The sequence below is a fragment of the Tupaia chinensis genome, unplaced genomic scaffold, assembly GCF_000334495.1.
Source record: "Tupaia chinensis unplaced genomic scaffold, TupChi_1.0 Scaffold148470_1, whole genome shotgun sequence".
Lineage (NCBI taxonomy): Eukaryota > Metazoa > Chordata > Mammalia > Scandentia > Tupaiidae > Tupaia > Tupaia belangeri.
In genome coordinates, this window is record NW_006208319.1 from 1229137 (window position 1) to 1250404 (window position 21268).

The 21268-nt window shown below is 38.2% G+C and overlaps 1 protein-coding gene across 1 annotated transcript in view; it reads left to right on the forward strand.

Moving 5' to 3' along the window:
- Positions 1 to 21268, forward strand: part of PKHD1 (PKHD1 ciliary IPT domain containing fibrocystin/polyductin) — a 578800-nt gene that overhangs the window by 516222 nt on the left and 41310 nt on the right. The window contains exons 62-64 of the mRNA XM_006170441.3: positions 3177 to 4194; positions 15804 to 15939; positions 17199 to 17286. Coding sequence (XP_006170503.1) covers positions 3177 to 4194; positions 15804 to 15939; positions 17199 to 17286 — 1242 coding nt within the window. The remainder of the gene's footprint in view (positions 1 to 3176; positions 4195 to 15803; positions 15940 to 17198; positions 17287 to 21268) is intronic.

Here is a 21268-nt window from a genome sequence, read left to right on the forward strand (position 1 = left end):
CCGCCCCCCGCCGCCGCCGGCTTAGCAGGGCGCCGGGGGGGGACACGCAGAGCCTGGAAGGGCCCGTGACGTCCCGCGACCGGACGCAGCCTTGGCGCCCCTATAATTATATTTTTTAAAGAATTATTTATTTAAGTCCATTTGTTATCACTGTTTTTAAAATTTGACCATAGACAGAGAGAGAGAGAGAGAGAGAGAGAGAGAGAGAGAAAGGAAAAGCAAGAAAACAAGCCACTAGGTCTGGGACATGAACTATAGTTGGACATGTAGGAATCCAGTGTTTTTACCCATCACACCAACTTCCAGTCCCTATATTCACAATTTTTAAAAATAATTATCTTATTTAACTTTGTTTATTTATTTAATTTTCACCAGAGTGGGATAGAGTGTGTGTGTGTGGGGGGGATAGAGTGAGAAACCAAGCTGCCAGGACTTGAACTACAGTTGGTCTTGAACTACGGTCAGTCATGTGGGAGTCTAGCACCCTTAACCACCATGCTACATGACAGCCCCCCATAATTATATTTTTTAAAAATTTGATACATAGTTTCTTCATTTTTTTCCAGATTTAGTGAGATATAATGTACAAATAAAAATTGTATTTAAGTAGAGTGTACAATATGATGTTTTGATAGATACATACATTGTCAAATGGTTATTATTATCAACTTAATTAACACATTCATGACCTCATATTCACATTTTTACCTTCTTGTGTATCTGTAAGTGTGGTTAGAACATTTAAGAGCTAGCCCCTCAGCCAATTTCAAGTATACTATGCAGTATTATTAACTATAGTCACCATTCTATATGTTAGATCTTTTTCTATATTCATGAAATAGTATCATAAAGGCATTGCTTTCAGATAATTTTTTTTGTTATATAAGTGTTTAACACTATAAATTTCCCTAAAATCACCGTTTTAACTGCATATCACATTTTTGATATAGTAAAATTTTCATTATTATTCAGTTTGAAATATTTTATAATTTCCTCATGACTTCTTACCACCATTGTTTTTGCTGTTATTACCAAGGGAAAAGTAAATGTAGCCTACTCATAAAACAACATTTTGGTAGTTAAATTTGTTGATACTGTCCATAGGCACCTCTGACACTGATTTGAATCCTATCTTGTGGAAAGAAAGATATAAAAAAGCTAGATCATGTTCAAATTCAGTATTTCCTCTATTAGTAAAGTTTTGATTTTATTGTTGTGGTTTCTTCCTTTCTTTTTCTTCTTCTTTTTCTTCTTTAAATTTTTTGCCATGGGTACATGCATGCACCACTGTGAAACAGAGAGAGACAGAGGGAAAGTGAGAAATCACTCCCCAGAGGTGAAACGCACTATAATCCTTTCTCCTCCATTCTCCTCTTGGGATTGATTTTGGGCATGCACACACGTGTTCCAGTCATGATTTTCATGCTACAATGTCTAGGACTTCAACTGTGGAGTTGACCATGTGGAAATCCAATGCCTTAACCACCATGCCACCTGCTAGCCCATTGCTGTTTCATTCTTTTGGTTTATTTATGGATAAACATACATTAAAGCACATTTGAAATATCTTTCTTTAAAGAAATACAGGATGATTCTGTGAATATCATTTTTAAATTAGGAACTCATTTATTGGAAGATAAATTATTCCTGTGGATTCAGAATAAGAACTACTCTAGGTTCATAGATTAGGATTAGAAATGGTTGGAATTATGGGTAATGTTATTATTTTGAATGTTTTCATTAGTCCTGACTATTCCTAACTTGAGTGCTGCTTAATATTAACAACTTCCCAAATTACTACTTTCTTGCTTTTGTCTTCTTATATTTCCTTAGTCTTATGTTTAGAGAAAAATTGAGTATGAAAAAATTATATAGTTTGACACCCAAACTCTCACACTCTGGTCGCAATATACATCTTCAATTTTAATATATTTCATAATCTGTTCCTGGTTTCTGAGCCTTTAAAAGTCTTTTACACTTTCAGATAAGGCTTTTAGGAGAATCTTTTGTTCTAATATTTGGTCTTTAATGCTGGTTTCTGACACAGAGCTCTTAAAAAGGTTTGTAATTTCCTGAATGATAGGAATGTTTGATATAAAGCTTCTAAATCCTTTGGGAGTTTCTTAGGTGACAGAGCATCTTTGGTTTTAATGAAGTCATTCATGGTGGATTTCAATATAGCCTCAGGATGGTGGGGTCTTTTTGCCAGAGATCCAACCATTTGACTAGAGGAGTGAAACTGTTAGGCCCACCCTCAACCTCTGGGGAAGAGACAAGGATTGAAGGTTGAATGAATCACCTGTGGTCAACAATTTAGTCAATCTTGCCCATATCATGAAGCCTCATGACAATCCCAAAGCACAGGGTTTAAAGAACTTCCAAATGGATGAATATATGGAGCTTCCTTGGGAGTTATGTGTCCTGAGAAGGTATGGACACTTCATATCCCTTTCCACATACCTTGCCCTTTACATATTTTTCCATCTGGCTGTTCATCTATTTTCTTTGTAATGTCTCTTATAACAATGGGTAAACATAGGTAAAGTCAGCCTCTCCAGAAAATTAATCAGACCCAAGGAGGGAGTTGTGGAAATCCTGATTGGTCAGAATCCAGGCTAGTTGATCAAAAGCAAAGGTCACAATCTGGGATGTGTAATTGGCATCTGAATTGCTCTTGTGAGACTGAGTCCTCTAACTGGGTATCTCCAGGTAGATGGTATCAGAATAAGGTTAATTTATGTAACATCCAGTTCATGTCTGATGGGTAAATGGTTGTTGGTGGGAAAAAATACCTGGACATTTTGGTGACCACATTTGAACTGAGCGAGAGTAGGAAAAACAGCTTAGTTTGTTTCCCTTCACAGGAGCCCTCGGCAATTATTTCTGTCTTAATACTTCTATTTATTCAATTCTTTTTACACTTAGCTATTATTTCTGTTATTAACTCTAAATTACATATATTATGTAACAGATACCTTTCAAATATATTAAATAGTTGCTATTTAATGCATATATCTTTTCATATTTTATCCAAGACAGCTTTTCCTTCTCAGTGTCAAGCATTCATAGATGTTATAAATATTTCATGGGGTTATAGATAATGAAGAGAGTGAAAGATTGCAATTATCCTTGAGAGATCATGATTCCTATGTCATTTATTTTCTGTTATTTTATAGGTACATTTAGAGAAGAACAGAAATGCACATACCGATCATTGATGCACGGCTTCATCTGCAAACAGACTGACCAAGTGGTCCTAGTTCTTGATAGTGCTGATGTCATGGACGCAACTCAGAAATTCTATCCGGTTGTATCTGTGACAAATGGTTTCGTTGATATCTTTAGTAGCGTAAATGCCAATACTCCCTGCTCTACCTCCAGGTCTGTATCTACTTTCTATTCCATTTTACCCACCAGGAAAATCACCAAGATCTGCTTTGTGGATCAGACTCCCCAAGTTTTGCATTTTTTTCTACTAGGGAACAAAAATACCTCTAAACTTCTCTTAGCTGTTTTCTATCATGAGCTCCAGAGCCCACGCATTTTTTTAAGGGGAAAGTTTATTCCCCCCACTCTGGTTCAGTCAGTCACTTCATTGCTTGATGAATCTGTTGGTGCCAACTATTTCAACATCATGGATAACCTTATGTATGTTGTCCTACAAGGAGAAGAGAACATTGAAATACGCTCAGGTGTTTCTATGCATTTGGCTCTCTCTGTGAAATTTTCAGTCCTGGAAAAAGGCTGGAAAATAATAATCCTTGAAAGACTAACTGACTTCTTACAGATTGACCAAAGCCAAATCAGGCTTATTCATGAGATGCCTGGCAATGAAGGGACATTAAAGGTCATTGCTGACAACAAAGCAAAAAGAAAGCGCAACTGCCCAGTTGTGACTTGTGCTAGCCATTATAGAAGAGTTGGTCAACGTAGACCTCTCATGATGGAAATGGGCTCACACAACGTCATACCACCAACCACTGTGGAAACTATATCAAGAGTGATTGTCATTGAAATTGGTGATCTGCCAACAGTAAGAAGCTCTGGATTGATTCCATTTTTGTCAAGTAATAAATTACAGAATTTGGCTCACCATGTCATCACTGCTCAACAGACTGGAGTCCTAGAAAATATTCTGAATATGACTATTGGGGCCTTGATGGTGACTCAGTCCAAGGGAATTATGGGCTATGGGTAAGTATAGAAAGCTGATCTCTTAGGTTGATATTGATATACCAAATCAAACCATCTGTCTCTTTTTTTAAAACAAGAATGAAAATTTGGGCTGGCCCCCTGGCCTATTGACTAAAGAGACCAAGATTCCACAAGGCTGACCACAGTTTGAATCCCAGACTGGTTGCTTGAAAAGCTTGAAAAACACACTGGACATGTGTGCATACGTATCCAAAATCTCAACAGGATGGAGAAATAAAGAAGATGAGATTATGGAGTGGCAGTGGTGCCACTGGAGGGTGCTTTCTCTCTCTCCCTCTTTCATTCTGTCTCTCTATCTCTCTTGCAAGTGTGTTCATCCTCTGGCAATTAAAAAGAAAAATAAAAACTCAAAGAACCATTTAAACACTTAAATTCTCAATTTTAAAATCTTTTATTAATCTGGGACCAGCAGTTACCGTAATGGTTATGTCACTGGACTCCCATGTACTCGACCGTGGTTCAAGTCCCAGATCCAGTGCCTTAAATTCATGCCGGGCACGTGTGCATGCATGCCTAAGATCCTGAGAGGAGAATGGAGGAGAAGGGATTGCGGCATGGCCATTCCCCCTAGGGGATGATTTCTCGCTTTCTGTCTTTCTGGCGAGTGCATGCACCCTATAGCAAAAACCTCTCCAAAAAAAAAAATCTTTTATTAATTCTCATATCCCATGATTATTTTGTTTCCCAAGTTGAAGACATTGTACTTGGGTAATGTAAAGTGGAAAGTGTGTAGGAAGAGATTTTTTTGAATCAATGTTTTCTTTTCACTTGTTTATTCATTGATTCATGTTATAAATTTAAGTAATGGGCTAGGGTCTGGAGTTGCTAAAGTGAAGTGAATATTAATCTGTTATTACTACTTTTCTAATTTTATTTGTGGTTGCATAAATAAATGATTAATGTCTAATGGGTATTAATTACTTTTATATAACTTCTCTGGTGGATATGGGATTCACTAGAACTGAAAAAATGAAACTAAAATGAGACACTTTCACACATGGAGACATATTAAATGAACACATTGTTTGCCTTCTTATACACAGGGCAACATATCCAAGTGAAGGGATAGCTAGAGCTTTCTTTTTCTTTTTTTGGGGGGGAGGGGTGTTCTATTTAATTATTTTTTTTAAGAACTAAAGACAGTGATGCCATTTTCTTTTCTTTAATTTTATTTATTTATTATTATTCTTCAGTTTGACAAAAGAGAGACAGAAAGGGAAAGCGAGAGAAGAATGAGAAAACAAGCCACCAGGTTTAGGATTTAAACCTCTGTCAGCCATGTGGGAGTCCAGTGTCTCAACCACCATGCCACCTGCAGGGTCCTATTTAATTTATCTATTGTTTTTATTTTGTTAATAGTTAAGTTTTCCTCCAAATTATTCATGTTTAAATGCATTAGCTTGACAGTACATACAGAAGCAATAACTTGCTTTGTATCTCAAATTAACTAAAAGGGAGGACTTTTAATGTCCCTCACATAAGTAATGACAAATGCCAAAAATGGGGAAAAGCTAGTGTTTTCATATTTTCCGTGACATCACAACAAAGACAAGTGTTTCTCTTTTCCACCATTCATTAATATGTAGAAAGACACAAAAGAAAACTCAAACAATTTTTTTCAGGGTCTGGTTTATTTGTAGGGCTTTGGAAATCATTAGCATAGAGCTAAAAAGTACTAGTTTATGATTGTGCATAATCTACTAAAGCATGCATATTTGCCAACCACTAAAGCTTTACCATGTTACTTGTGTAATTATGATATTATGCATGGTGGTATGAGAATCAGGAATCTGAAAAAAAAAGTAGTGCTAATGCTTCTTAGCTTATGTTTGAATTTTTTTTTCTTTCCTTTAGCTCAATTTTATTTCTATCCCAGTGAGTTCTTTCAAATATACTATATTTATGGATATCTAGGGAGAAAAATGGTCAGTCCATTGTTTAATTTTCTTTAGATTTTACAGTACTCACTCAACTTGGACATCATTCTAAAAATACTATTTTATTTTATATTAATTGCATTTACGATAAACTCACTGACAATTCAGCCTGTAATTAGAAGGACAGAAGAGTCAATGAGCAGAAGCAATAGCGATATCAGGAGAAAAGTCAGCACAGAGCAGATCTGGCTCAAGTTTAGGTATATACGCATATGAGGGGCATATCATGAGGAAGTCAGGCAGCTTTAGGGGAAAAGACCACCTTTATTTATCACCTACCATCCATCATGGCCGTCATGTTTTCACTGTTGATTCAGGTATTTCTGATTTAATAAGAAACTGCTGAATATATATATTATAGCATTGATTTTCTGTTGGAATGCATTATATACCCACATTTCTATCTGTTTTTCTAGTATTTTAAGAGAGGTTTTCTATACGTAAGGCAAAATGTATATCTTTGGAAAAGAAGAAAAGGCTGCTTAATTATATATGAATATCTCTGCAGAATAAGAAATGCCATGTTCTGTGGAATTGAATGAGAATTAGCAAGGCTTCTCTTCTCCTAAGAGTTGCAGGGTAGTGTAAAAATCCCTGAAATCTTCCCAGCCCAAGGCCAGCCTTGTATATTTTGTCTTTGATCAATTTCAGTTGGGACTTCCATTGAGCTAACTAGAAAACCATGGATACACTAACAAATTGAACTTGAAACAACAGAAATTAGTCTAGAGACAGAGACTTTTTGGTGAAAAGCATCCAGAAGGCTCTCCAGAAATTCACTCTTGTTAATTTACTGGGGTAGTATGCATTCCAACAAATTAGACACTTAAGCCAAATTAGACACTTAATTTTCTACAGGAGTAAGATCTACTTTCAGGATGCTACCAGCTTAACCAACTACCAACTAGGAGGAGATAAGGAGTTTCCATTTACTTTTAAAGTAAATAGTACATTTTTGACCTTTATTCAAAACCTTTTTGACCTTTATTCTCTTCTAGAGGCATCTGGATTTAAGCATCCTCTGCTTGGCTAAGTCAGTTCCATGAACCAGTTTTTCAAATTCCAAAACATTGACCTCAGTTGTCATTTGTAAGCTCTTTACCTATCCATGTATACTTACACCACTTTTACCTATATTTATGATTTAGGTAACTTCAGCAGAGTATGCAGAAGAAGCAGAGATAAAGACTTGAATAGTCTGTCCTTTTTGATTGGGGCTTCCCTATTATAACAATTATTTAGATCCCATAGAGGTCTTAGTGGGATTTTATTTTTATATGCTGTCTTTTACCTGGAATCCTAGAAGGACACATTTTATATTGTTTACCTAAAGAAGAACTTGACTTTTGCTCTCTGTACTCTCTGCTCTTCCTTTCTTTTCTCCATCTCTCTCTTGTCTCATTTCTCATATTAGAAAAATAAATTTTTAGGGACCCGCAGATGGCATAATGATTATGTCATTGGACTTCTATTTGGTAGATCATGGTTTGAGTTCCAGACTCAGTGGCTTAAAACTCATGCCAAGTGCATGTGCATGGGTGCCCAAAATCTCGAGGGGAATGGAGAAGAGATTGCACTGTGGCCGTCCCCACTGAGGGGTGATTTCATGCTTTCTGTCTCTGTGTCTTTCTCTGTCTCGCTGGTAAGTACATAGCAAAAATCTCTTTAACAAAAAAAAAAAAAAAAGAAAGAAAGAAAGAAAGAAATATTTAAGTGATATTGTCATATTGTAAAATTAAGTGTATGTATATCTCATAAAAACTTAACTGGTCAAGTACTAAAGTTGTTTGTAGCACACAGAATTTCCAAAATGATCTTTCAAAGATGTGCGGGTTTCATCCCCAGAATCTATGAATATGATGAGAGAATGCTCTTATGACATTATGTTAGGTGGCATGGTGGATCTTAAGACATGGAGAGAAGAAAATCTTCTGAGTTATCAACATGGGTACAATCAAACACATGAACCTTAAAAATGGGGGACTTAGGGACCAAGAACTGGTATAATGATAGGTTGCTGGACTCCCATGTGGTCAACAGTGGTTCGAGTCCTGGAACCAGTGTCTTAAATTCACACTGGGCACTTGTGCGTGCCTGCCTAATATCCCAAAAGGAGAATGGAGGAGAAGGGATTGTGGCATGGCCATCCCTCCTGGAGGGTGATTTCTTGCTTTCTGTCTGTCTCTGTCTTTCTGGTGAGCACACACACCCTATAGCAAAAACCTCTCAAAATGGTAGGGTGGGGGGAGGAGTGCTTTCTCCTTCAGTGGCAGAGGAGGAGGCAAAGGAAGGCAAAGATCCAGACATGAGGATTTTATGTATCTCTACTTTTAAGATGGAAGCACGGGGTGGGGGTGGCATGTGGCATGGTGGTTATGGGTGCTGGACTCCCACATGGCTGGCAGTGGTTCGAGTCCTAGACCTGGCAGCTTGCTTTCTCACTTTCTCTCTCTCTCAATCATTCTGTCCTTCTCTGTCAAATTAAAATAAATAAATAAAGTTAAATAAAATTATTCTTTTTTTTTTCTTTTTTTGGAGAGTATTTTAATGCACATGTGCTCATCAGAAAGACAGGAAAAGACAGAGAAGCAGAAAGCAAGAAATCACCCCTGGGGGGATGGCCACGCTGCAATCCTTTCTCCTCCATTCCATTCTCTGGATCTTGGGCATGCATGCACACGCTCCTGGCATGAGTTTACGCCACCAGGTCCGAGACTGAAACCGTGGTCGACCACATGGGAATCCAGCAACATAGCCATTATGCCAACTGCTGGTCCCACCTAAATAAAATAATTCTTTTAAAAAGAGGGGAAAAAAGATGGAAGGGGCCACATGAGGAGGAATGCATGTAGATTCTGTGGGTACAGAGTAGAATTGGGCTGCCAATAAGTAAACAGGTACCTCAATACCTGTTTTTATGACATTTCCATGAACCTTGGGGCCCTGAAAACAGTTATACTGAAGGTGAGCATGACACTGCGGGAGTGAGAATCTCCATATGTGTGTGCATATGTGTGCATATGTGTATGTGTCTGTGTGCTTGTCACTTTAGCTTTTTACACTCTCCAATTCTACCCCATCAAGTTGACTTAAAATAGAGCAGAAAACTAGCAGAGCCAATAGGTGATACAAGTCTATTGACAGACTTAATTTAACATTTTCTTTTCTGCAACCTCTTCACGTATCCCTGCTTTCTAGAAAAGAGCTGTTTGGAGTATACAAGGGCAGAGTCTTTCTGTCAACACTGGCGCACATTCTTTTTTGAGATTGGTAGAATGTTCCTTCTAGAAAAGATTCCTGTATTGCCAGCTTGGCTCTTTTATCGTGCATGTGAAAACATTAAAAAATATGTTTATACTATCTCTTCTTTTCACTATAGTACAGATTCACTACTTTGGTGATGTGAGTGAATGGGTAAAATTATTGTTATAATATTTCATGTATGTGGCTTTGCAGGAAAACGAGATGTTCTGCATAAGTAAGCTTTCTATACATCTATACGTTAAGGCATGTTCTTGTTAGTCACTAGAATTTGTAGAAGTCTTCAATTTTTAAACTTCAAAAAAAGATTACATAATATCCAACTTTATTAAGTGAGAAATAAACTATTCCCATTTTTATTGATGATTCATGGTCGTGACAACTATCTTTTATTTCATAGTCCTGTTTCTGTGATGATGCCCTTGGGGGCTGTTGTTCTTATACTGAGCGGCCCCAGACCACTAAATCTTGGATTCTTTTACAGCACTTTATATTTTTCTGCTATTTCCTTGTAATAAAAGATGTTAATTGTAATCTATTGTTGCTGCTAATGTGTCTGCATCCAGCAGTTCTCTGTCCTCATGCACATGGAATTCTACCTTAATATTAGATAATTTGAGATTTATTGCCCTGCCACCATGATACAGGCAACGCTGCATGGGAGACCTGGGTTCAGTTTGAACACAACTCGTGTGCCTGTGATTCTGGGTGGCTGAGTGGCTTGGAAGAGAATCACAGTATCATAAGATCTGGTTGAGAGTACCTGTCTCTCTCTATCATGAAAGGAAAAAAATAAACCTAAATACACACACACGTAGTTATGTGCACATATGGTAAAAATAATAGACTCATGAGAGCCATGTTTCAATATTTTTTATTCTGTAAGGATCAATTGAGCAGACACAATGTCCAAAATGCCATATGGCTCCTATGAAAATCTGGAGATTTTTAAGTTAATAGATAGGGAAAACAACCTTTACTCAACTTTTTCATGGAAATATGTTATGCTAAATCTCATTCTATACCTATTCCAATGAAATCATTAATTTGATATAAAAATGATTATTCATTAATCTATCTGTTCATAAAATTAACTTGAGTATATTTTTGTCTTTATAATATTTATTAGGTGGTCAAGCTTTCAACTTGCTATTAAGTTCAAAAAAGTCATGACACATATTTGCATAGAAAAACATAGGAAAAGTATGCCATGATTTTTCTGACAGCCCAATATCATATTCCCAAAAGGGCTCAAGCACATTGTCATTCACATTAAATAATCCCTCAATATATATCAAAATAGTGAAATGCAGCTGTTCAACTTCTCTACCATCTTAATACTCTGGTGTAACCAATATCTTGTATTAGTTTCTGCTTTCCTGGACTGACAATGACTGCGACAGTCCTGTAGCACAGACAAAAATGTTTGAATAATCTGTACAAGATCTTAAAAATATACAATCCGAGTTTCCCTTCTCTAGATAAAAATATTCATGTCCGATTTATCAGACAATGTTATTTTAAATGATTTACCAACTGTCCCCTGAATTTATGCTTATGACTGACATTGTTGGAAGACATACCATGTATATTCTGTGTGGCATATAGTCTTGACATGTAGCAACCTACATCTACGGTTATTCAAATCTCAGTTTGAAATGAATAATTCCAACAAGTCGTTGGAGTTTAATCGTAAGTATTACAGTGGTACAGTAAGCCCAGTCCTTGAGGAGTGCACCTGAACTTGAAGATCTCCAGGTGTAGATGGGTGGTGGCTTTCCAGAGGCAGTCAGTGGCCTGAGAGCAGAGGAAGCGTGTGCTGCCTAAGCTTTGTCAAAATGTTGCTATAGTAACATGTCTTGGATGCTTTTAAAGTGCCAATCTTGGAACCACCAGACCATAGTACCAGAGGAAATGGTCAGGTCATAAGACTTTCCTTCCCTCCTAGGACTTGACAGTTGCTAAGGGAGCCCGGCTAGGCTTAAGAGGGAGCATAAGGACCATGGAATGTAAGTAGAAGGGCTTGCAGCAGTTCAGAAAGCTGGCTGGGAAAGTCACTCTCATCTTACAAACTATACAAAAGAATATTCATTATTTATCTTTGAAAATCTCACAGTACCTTAAACAATGTTTATCCTTTAGTAGAAGAGGGTAACATGTTTGTTCAATAGAATTGACTAGAGAACTTACTTTTTCCTCCCAGGGTACAGAATCATTCCAACTCCTATAGAATTCAAATCCCCTCTTGGCACACACAGACTATTCTACCTTATCTAGCCTATTGAAGACTAGAGAGAGGGAAATTGCTCAGGACATCCTTAAACATTTCATCGAAACGTGAGGCTCTTACAGGAACCTGGCTTTCAGGAGAAGGTTGAAAAAGGAGTATGTCTAATGCCCTACCCCCACTTCTTTCCATCCCACTTCAGTAGTTCTTGCCCAGAGCCAGCTTCCACAGAAAAGATTTGTTTGTTTGTTTGCTGAGTTTGCCATGCAAATAAAAATAATCCTTCCCTCGACAGTAAGCATTGTGGGATCTGGCAGATTGAAAAACAAAAGTTGAAATGAGTAGTGGTGTTCTCTGAGCTGAGAAATGTCTATGCTCTCCTGATAGTTCCATTTAGTCTGCACTTAAGAATTGAAGGGATTTTTTTTCCCCCCACATACCTAACTGGGTATTGGAAGCTGTTAAAATAGTGGTTAAAACTGGGAGGGTTGTAGGGAACTTTCCTCTCCTATTTTTTAAAGTTTGGCTGTAGGTCCTTCTGCCTGCAGGCTACAGTCACATTAGCAGTTGGAAATTGGATAACGACAGCACAATGACAAATCCAGGTTGCTTGCAATAAGTTGCTAATCCCTTTGCTTTAATATCGGAGCAGCGTGTAATGATGTTTGGACATCACTCCAGTTTACTGACGACCCCACTGGGGCCAGCAATAGAACCTTACAACTGTCTAACAAGGTGTCAGGTGACTCCCGTCGTCACAGCAACGGACACTGGAATCTAATCTTCCCTCCATCCCTTCTAGCACCCAATAACGCCTAGATTATATAAGTAGCCCATCATTGCTTGGTAACTTGAATCAATTAACGTTAATTCGCACAATGCTATGATGTATTGTGATCACTTTCATTTCAGGGAAGGGGGAGAAATTGCTATAAGTCACCTAAAATGAGGTTGTCTGTGGTGCTGAGGTATTAATTGGGTGTCCATATTAAATGCAAAAGGAGCCCCATCGTGAAAGGAAAGTGGATGAGTGACTCTCTTGGCTGCTATTGACCTATCAGAAGAAGACAGTGCCCTTTTCCTTTGCTTTTATCTATTACAGTTTTCCCTATTGCGTGTCAAGTTGATGTATTATAAAAAATTCATTTGGTGACCTTTCACCCCCTTAGCAGATTAAACAATTTCACTTCGATGGCATCATTAACAGGACCCTGCATTTAATGATGATTTCTCTAAAAGGCCACGGAGATTCGATTTTAAGCTAACAGATTTATTGCACTATTATAACATATCGTAAAAAACTGTACCACCTACGGTCAGGTTTTAGGATAGAAACTGCTTAAGAGTTTATGTGGAGCTTAAAGTGGTATTACCTTGGGATATGCTGCAGCAGCAAGTCTATGACTTCTAGTGAGATGCTGTTTACATTTAATAAGAGATGTTTGCTCACAATAAACTTTAAAGTGTGTCAGGGACGGGCCTCGCAGCGGGTGTTCAGGCAGTTGGCTCCCATTTCGTCATCTCTAGACATCAGCGTACTGTGTCAGAAGCTTTGGACAGATCTCTCAGTTTCTTTAACTCAGACTGCTTGCTTGCACCCCAGCCCTCATCGGAAAACATTTAAAGAGTAGGTTAGGAGAGAAATACGATTGGTAATGATATTAGAATTTTCCAATAACTTGCGACCCACAGAAAGATAGAATTAATAGCATGGGTTTAAAAAATCTGATTTAGATTGTTGCTTTAAAAAAGGAAAGACGTCTTAGCCACTCCGGCTAAGCGGACTAATAAATGATGGCTGACTCACATGCACTGGGTTGCCAGCAAGTGATTCTAGCATGGAGGCTGCGGGCTCTCGCTGGCCAAAGCGGATTCTTAGGACCACACGTTTCCCCTCTGCCTACATGTCCTAAGATTCTTGGGGGAGAGGAAAATTGCTTCCTATGGGAACTTCATGTTTCATGTTCCATTGTATTTGCTTTCCCATGATTTTTTTTTTTCCTCTCTGAGAGCTGGTTTCATAACTTACCACCAAACATGTCCCTTCCCGTGGTAGGCAGGTATTCCTTCACTGTAACTTTTCTTTTCCTGATCTTAATGATGATAAAGATCTAAGTGAATAATTTATCCTTCTCTCCCTACCCATCCTTAATCTTTACTTTTTTTTTTATGACTAAGAAAACATTGTCACCTTCATCTAACATGCACCCTCCATTAAAAACAAATACCTTATCCCTCCCTTCTTACACAGAGGCTAGGGTTGGGGATTAGAGCAGGGACTCACAAACAACTGGGAACAGAGTTTTTGTTTTGTGTTTTTTTTTGTTTGTTTGTTTGTTTTTTTTAGATTTTTACATAGGGGACATGCACTTACCAGAGAGAGACAGAGAAAGAGAAAGTGAGAGATGACCCCAAGGGAGGGGTGGCCACACTGCAGTCCCTTCTCTATTCTCTTCCTGGGATTTTGAGCATGCATGCACATGTGCTGGCATGATTTTCAAGCCACTAGGTCCAGGACTTGAACCATGGTGAGCTATGTGGAAGTCTAGAACCTTAACCACCGTGCCACCTGCTGCCCCTCTTTTTCTTTTTATTCTCTTCCTTTTTCTTTCTTCCTTCCTTCCTTTCTTTTTCTCTTTCTTCTTTTTCTTTTTTCTTCTTTCTCTCTTTCTTTTCCTTTCTTCCCCCCCACCCTTTTTTTTTTTTTTTAATAAAAGTTTTGTTAGACCTGGTCAAGAAGATTCTTTTAAAGATAAATACCCAAGGGATGCTTTCTGTTAGGGTAATATTTATGAACGTGACATTTAAATATCTCCATTTAATTGGCACATTCCTGTCGCGTGTCCATGCCTTATAATATACAATAGGCTGTCTGAAACAATGGGTGCATTTTGTTTTCCCCAGTAAAGTTGGCATGGTCATTTAAAATACCAAAATTCTGGGTAAAATGTTTTGCAGTATCATGAATTAAGTAACTGTTTTTTTTTTATGTGGGACCCATTGGGCTGCTAAGTCACATCATCAATTAATATGCTTGACCCTGAGAGGTAATATGGCTCAGTGGTTAACTACTCTAGACCTTCATCTACACTTAGTATTTGTCAGACACTTGGCAAGCTACTTAAGCCTTTTCGATCCTTGATTTCTTCATTTATAAATAAGAGTTCCTACCTCATTGTGTCACTTTAATGATGCAATGAACCTATAAATGAAAGGTTTAGAATGGTATCTGCAACTCAGTGAGTGTTCAGCACGTATCAATTATACATATTATTCTCCCCAGGTGCTTCTTGCAATTAAAGTAAATTATTCAGGCAGCAGGACAGTGGTGCAGCGGTAAAACTCAGTGCTCTCCAAGACCTACCCTCTTGGAATGGTTCCAGGTGCAATGTCCAGAGACCTCCCTAAATTCTCCAGGCACATATGTGCCCATGGTTGGTACTGATTAAAGCTAGTGGTGGATTGTGGAGTCAAGACCCTGTTGGGGGTGATGTTTCCCTGTCTCCCTCTCTCTCATTTGCTATCTTTCTTGCTTATGGAAGAAATGAATACAATTTTTAAAACTTTTTAAATTTGTAATTAGTGAATACTGTGGTTAATGAGCCTGTTTAGTGCAAGCACACTTGGAAAGGTTTGTTATGAAGATGAAATGAGCTCATCTCTGTAAGACAGTGGCAAGATGGAGTTTGCTCTTGCACATGGCTTCTAAATTGTTCAGCGATACTGTCTCGGTACCTCGGAATCAGCATTGGCGGGAGTGTTGAATTCCACGGAAATCAGAAAACGCTACGGAGCAGGGCCTTTGGGGAGAGCTGGTTTAATAGCCTCTCACTGAACACGTCCCTTCCCTCACAGTGTTTTAGTCAGATAATTCCTTCTCTGTAATTTTTTTTCTGATCTTAATAGCGATAAATTTCTAAGTGCATAATTCATTTGTCCTTCTCTTCCTACCCACCCCCAGTTCACTTTTTAAATTATGGCTAAGCAAGCATATCAAACAAATATTCTTTAGTATGAGATCTTATTCATTACACAATACTTTATTAAGTTATTAGAAATACAGGCAAATGCAAATATTTTCTCTGGTAATAATGTATTATGGAAAATAACTGCAGTAATATTTATAATCTTATGAATGAATTCTTTGTTTTTATATCTTCCAGAAATACAAGCAGTTTTAAAACTGAGAACTTGATATATACTCAGCCCCACAGCCTTTCAGTCTTGGTGCAGCCTTCCAATGGAGAAGTGGGCAAAGAGCTTCCAGTCCAACCACATCTCATTTTCCTGGATAAGCAGGTAACTTGTCATAGGCAACGATCTTGGCTTAAACTGAGCAGCATATATTCAGCATATGTTTTAGATTTCCTCAGCATTGATAAACATTTACAGAGTGCCCACAGTGGGAAATTTGCTGCACTTAAAGCTTCTCACTATTTTTTTTTAATCACTTTCCTTCTATTTTATAGTCTACCTTCTTTACATTTAAAAAAAAAAAAAAAGTTCACAATTGAACAAAGGGTAAAAATGAACTCTGGACACTTTTGCTCCCCAAACAAATTTTTGAAGTAGATTTTTCCTATCTTCTCTGAAATATAGCCTTCTCAAAGAAGTCTATCTAGGGACCAGCAGATGGCATAATGGTTATGTCACTGAACTCCCACATAATCAACCATGGTTCAAGTCTTGGACCCAGTGGCTTAAAACTCACTCTGGGTGCATGTCTGTACATGCCCAAAATCCAAATAAGAGACTAGAGGAGAAGGGACTGCTGCATGTTCATCCCTCCTGGGGAGTGATTTTTTTTTTTTTTTTTGCTTTCTGTCTCTTTGTCTCTCTATCTCTGTGGAGAGCACACACACCCTACAGTAAAAATCTCTCTCTCTCAAAAAAAGTATATCTACGTCTGAAGAAGACTTTTCCCAAGCTAAGATGGATCTATGACACCACATATGTATTACATATGTTAAAATAACTCATGTTATCTTGAATTATCTCTTACATGTGGTTAAGTAAATCATCAAGAGGCCTCTGTGCTTAATTCCAATTTCAGGCTCCATGTCCTCTGATTCTCTTTTTTCTACATTTACAAAGCTCATGGCGGACTAAAGTAAACTATGATCATTAACCAGCTTTATACCATTACTTTACTACTGCTTCCTTTGACATATTTGCAGAGAGAAGTCAGAGGGGCTCAGGTTCACACCTGAGAAGCTGTCAGCTTTGTTTAGTCTGCCACTCATTCAACTCTCTCCTGCTTTCTTCTTTTAACCTTTTCTTCCTTATTAACCTCCAACACATAATGCCACTGTCCTACTCTATAAACTTAGCTCTCTTTTCTCCTCTGCACACCCATGCACCAACTTTTCCTGAAGTAATCTCCCTTCTCTTTTTTCGATAAGTTAATTTTGATCTGTTTCTAACATGAATAATAAAACATTTATTACCTTCCTTTGTTTATTTCTACTAATGTGTGCTTTATGAATTCTATTCTTTTGTGGATAACTTCACAGCATGTTTTTCCAACTCAAACTCTTCCCCTTCTCCCTCATTTCTAGAACCGAAGAGTAGAGTCCTTGGGACCTCCCTCAGAGCCTTGGGTCATTTCTGCTTCCCTGGAAGGGATATCAGACTCAATATTGAAAGGTAGGTGCCTGTGGCTTTTAGATACCTATTAATACTTTGTCTGGGGGCTGGCAGATGGTGTGGCAGTTAAAGCACTGGAATCCCACATGGCCAATTGTGATTTGAGTCTCAAACCTTGTGGCTTGCTTTCTCACTTTCCCTCTCACCCTCTCTGCCTTTCTCTGGTGAGTGCATGTGTACTATAGCAAATAAAATAATAAAAATAAAATAACAAAATTAAATAATTCTTAAAAATACTTTTTCTGGGACCAGCAGTTGGCATATTGGCTTTGTTGCTGGACTCCCATGTAGTTGACCGCAGTTCGAGTCCTGGAGCTGGTGGCTTAAACTCACGCAGGGCATGTGTGCGTGCGTGTCCAGGATCCCAAGAGGAGAATGGAAGAGAAGGGATTGTGGTGTGACCATCCCCCCGGGGAGTGATTTTTTGTTTTCTGTCTCTCTGGCTCTGTCTTTCTGGCAAGCACACACACCATATAGCAAAAACCTCTCAAAAATAAATAAATAAATAAAGAACACAAAACTTTATCTGTACAGAAAATGTTTGAAAGTATTAAGAATTCATACAAAAGTTCATAATATTCAACTTTTTCAGTGATTTTTAAGGAATCTCCTTTATCCCTAGTCTACAGTGCTGATGTTTGTGAAAAAGATTAGTGAATATTTAAGGCACCACCTTACTCCTCCCTTCCCTTGCATGATAAAGGAGCCCTTTCCTCTTGTCTGTATCCTCAGTATGGTGTAAGAAAAAAGGACATAGAAACTTTGGCTGGACCTCAAATCCCAGTTTTCTACACACTCTCAGTGCCCCTATGCCAAATACTTGTTTGGTACAGTATCATGGAATGACCCAAGGAGCAATTCATCAGGTAATGTGATATCTATGGGGAAACAGAAACCCGTTTGGATGATAGGAGAAATGAATGCAATGATGAATGTAAAATCACCTGACCCAGTGCAGATCCTCAGAGTTTGTTCTTCTCTCTTCACCTTTTACTGCACCCTCTTCCCTTCCTGTCAAAACTCAGTCCTACTGCTAGATTCTTCTATTTGCTTGAAGCTTATGTGTGTGAAAATCAAAATGGGTATTGTTGATATGGCCTAAAGTAGTTTGATTACATATTCTATAGAGAAGTTCAGAAATGCACATTTTAAGGCCTGACATAACATTTTATGGGAAAAATAGTTTCTAAATTTTGGTGTTTTGTTTTTTGGTTTGTTTTGTTTGTGTTGTTTTTTTTTTTGTGTGTGTGTGTGTGTTTTGGAGAGGTTTTTGCGAGCTCGCCAGAAAGGCAGAGAGAGACAGAGAGACAGAAATTGAGAAATCACTCCCTGGGGGGATGACCATGCCGCAATTCCTTCTCCTCAATTCTCTTCTCGGGATCTTGGGCACGCACACACATGCGTCCGGCATAAGTTTAAGCCACTGGGTCTGGGACTCAAACTGCAGTTGACTATAGGGAGTCTAGCAACAAAGCTATTATGCCAACTGCTAGTCCTAATAGTTTCACCTGCTGTGTATCATCTTTATTTTGGAGTTTAAAGGGTACACATTATTTTATTATGAAATAGTTCAGTCATTGAATTTTTATGTTTTCAGATAGTACAAAATGTTTTAAGGAGAAAGAAGGCAAAGGAGGCTAATGATCAAGAGAGATAAAGGGAGGAAGGGAAATCAAAGAGGTGGGCTGGAGCCAGACCACAGAGGGAGGACTTTCTAGGCCATAGTGGGGATTTGGACAGTTCTCTCTGTGAGATGCAAAGCCATTAGAGGGTTTTAAGGCAATCAATGATAAGATCTGACTTACGCGTTTAGAAGACCTGTGCGCTCTGTGGAGGACTACAAAAGTCAACCTACTAAGCCATTTGGGAATTGATTGGAGAAAGCCAGGCAAGAGGTGATAGTGACATCAAAAGTGCATTGATTCAGAGTATCTCTTAGAAGTAGAATCAACAATTTACTGAAAATCAAAAAAAAATGACTTAAGGATGACTTTTATGTTTTAATCTTGATATATTGGGTAGATATTGGTGTTATTTATGGAAACTGTAAGAACTAGAAAGAGCAAAATGCAAGAGTTTTACTGAGGATAACACAAAAAGGTAAGTCTAACCAACCACTAGCGTGTGTGCTCCCTAGCGTGGAGAGAGACAGAGGAAGAGTGAAAGGGAAAGCAAGGATTCGCCCTCCCCCCATGGGGAATGTCCACACTGAAACCCTTCTCTGATTCTCTTCCTGGGATTTTGGGCACACACCCATGTGTCAGGCATGATTTTAAAACCACCAAGTCCAAGATCCAAACCACAACCAGCCATGTGGGAGGCCAGCAGCTTAGCCACCATAGCACCTGCTGACCCACGTCATTAATTATTAACCATCGTTCTCCTAAGAACTTGCTCTCTATTGTTCACAGTCAAAGGTGGCATTCCCCAATACTCAAATCTTTCTAGAGAGCCAGAAACTCCATGCACAGGGGTTCTCTCTATATATGAGGAGCCTTGAAATCATCATGTCAGCCTGAGATTCTTCAAGTAGTTACTGATAGGGTTGTGTACTTCCTGTTCATTTGAATGAGTCCCAGTTGCACAGTTCCAATTGTTCAATGCTGGGGCTTCACTCACAGGTGAAGAGAAAGTCATTTTAGACCAATATTAGGAATAGGTGATTCCATAGAACGTTCTAAAATAATCTGTATTTGAATAAGAAGGCAGATTTTAAATCTAAGAAAAGTAGCTCCATTAAGTCCTTTTAATCTCTCTAACTAGCTTCAATGAGAAAATTAATATAATATCTCAAAGAACTAAAACTAATTAAAAATGATTTTTTTAAGGTAGGTCATGGAAAATATTCTTAGAAAGGAAAGCACCCTCTCTTACCTCATTCTGAGAACTCTTAAAATTCTGTGTATGTGGGGGAGAGGACCAGCAGATGGCAACATGGTTACATCTCTAGATTCCCACATAGTCAACCGCAGTTCAAGTTCCAGACCTGACAGCTTAAAACTCATGCCAGGCACATCTGCATGCATGCCCAAAATCCAGAGAGAAGAATGAAGGAGAAGGGATTGTGGCATGACTATCCCCACTGTGGGAAGATTTCTGGTGTTCTGTCTCTGTCATTCTCTCTCTCTCCAGCAAGCACACATGTTGTATAGCAAAAATCTCTCTAAAAAAAATTGGTACCAGGAAACTAATTAGAAAAAATAGAGCAAATGGTTTTATCTTGTCTGAATTTAGAAATATTGAGTGAAGCCAATGACAATGAGGACACAAGTTTCCATAATCTTTGGGACACAGTTAAAGCAGTCATAAGAGGGAAGTTCATAGTAATTAGTGCACATAAGAGGAGCATGGAAAGAAGGCAAATGGATCACCTAACATCATGCCTCACAGAATTGGAAAAGCAACAGCCAAAAGATCCAAAAAACTCCAGGAGAAAGGAAATAATAAAGATACGAGCAGAAATAAATGAAATAGAAAATAAACAAACTATACAGAAAATAAATGAAAGTAAAAGCTGGTTCTTTGAAAAGATAAACAAAATTGATACACCACTAGCGAGACTTATTAAGAAGAGAGAAAAGAACCAGGTGAATCAGATCTGCAGTGAGGCAGGCAAAACAACAACAGACACAGTAGAAATAAAAAACATTATTAGAGGATACTATGAACATCTGTATGCCAAGAAACAAGATAATTTGGATGAGATGGACAAATTCCTGGACATGTATAATCTACCTAGATTGAGCCAGGAGGATATAGAAAGTCTGAATAGGTCCATAACAAGCCAGGAGATCAAATCGGTTATAAATAACCTCCCAACAAAGAAAAGCCCTGGCCCTAATGGATTCACCTCTGAATACTACAAAACTTTCAAAGAAGAGTTAACCCCCATTCTGATCAAGTTATTTCTAAATATTCAAAAGGGTGAATCTATCCCGAATTCATTCTATGAAGCCTCTATCACCCTTATCCTTAAAACAGA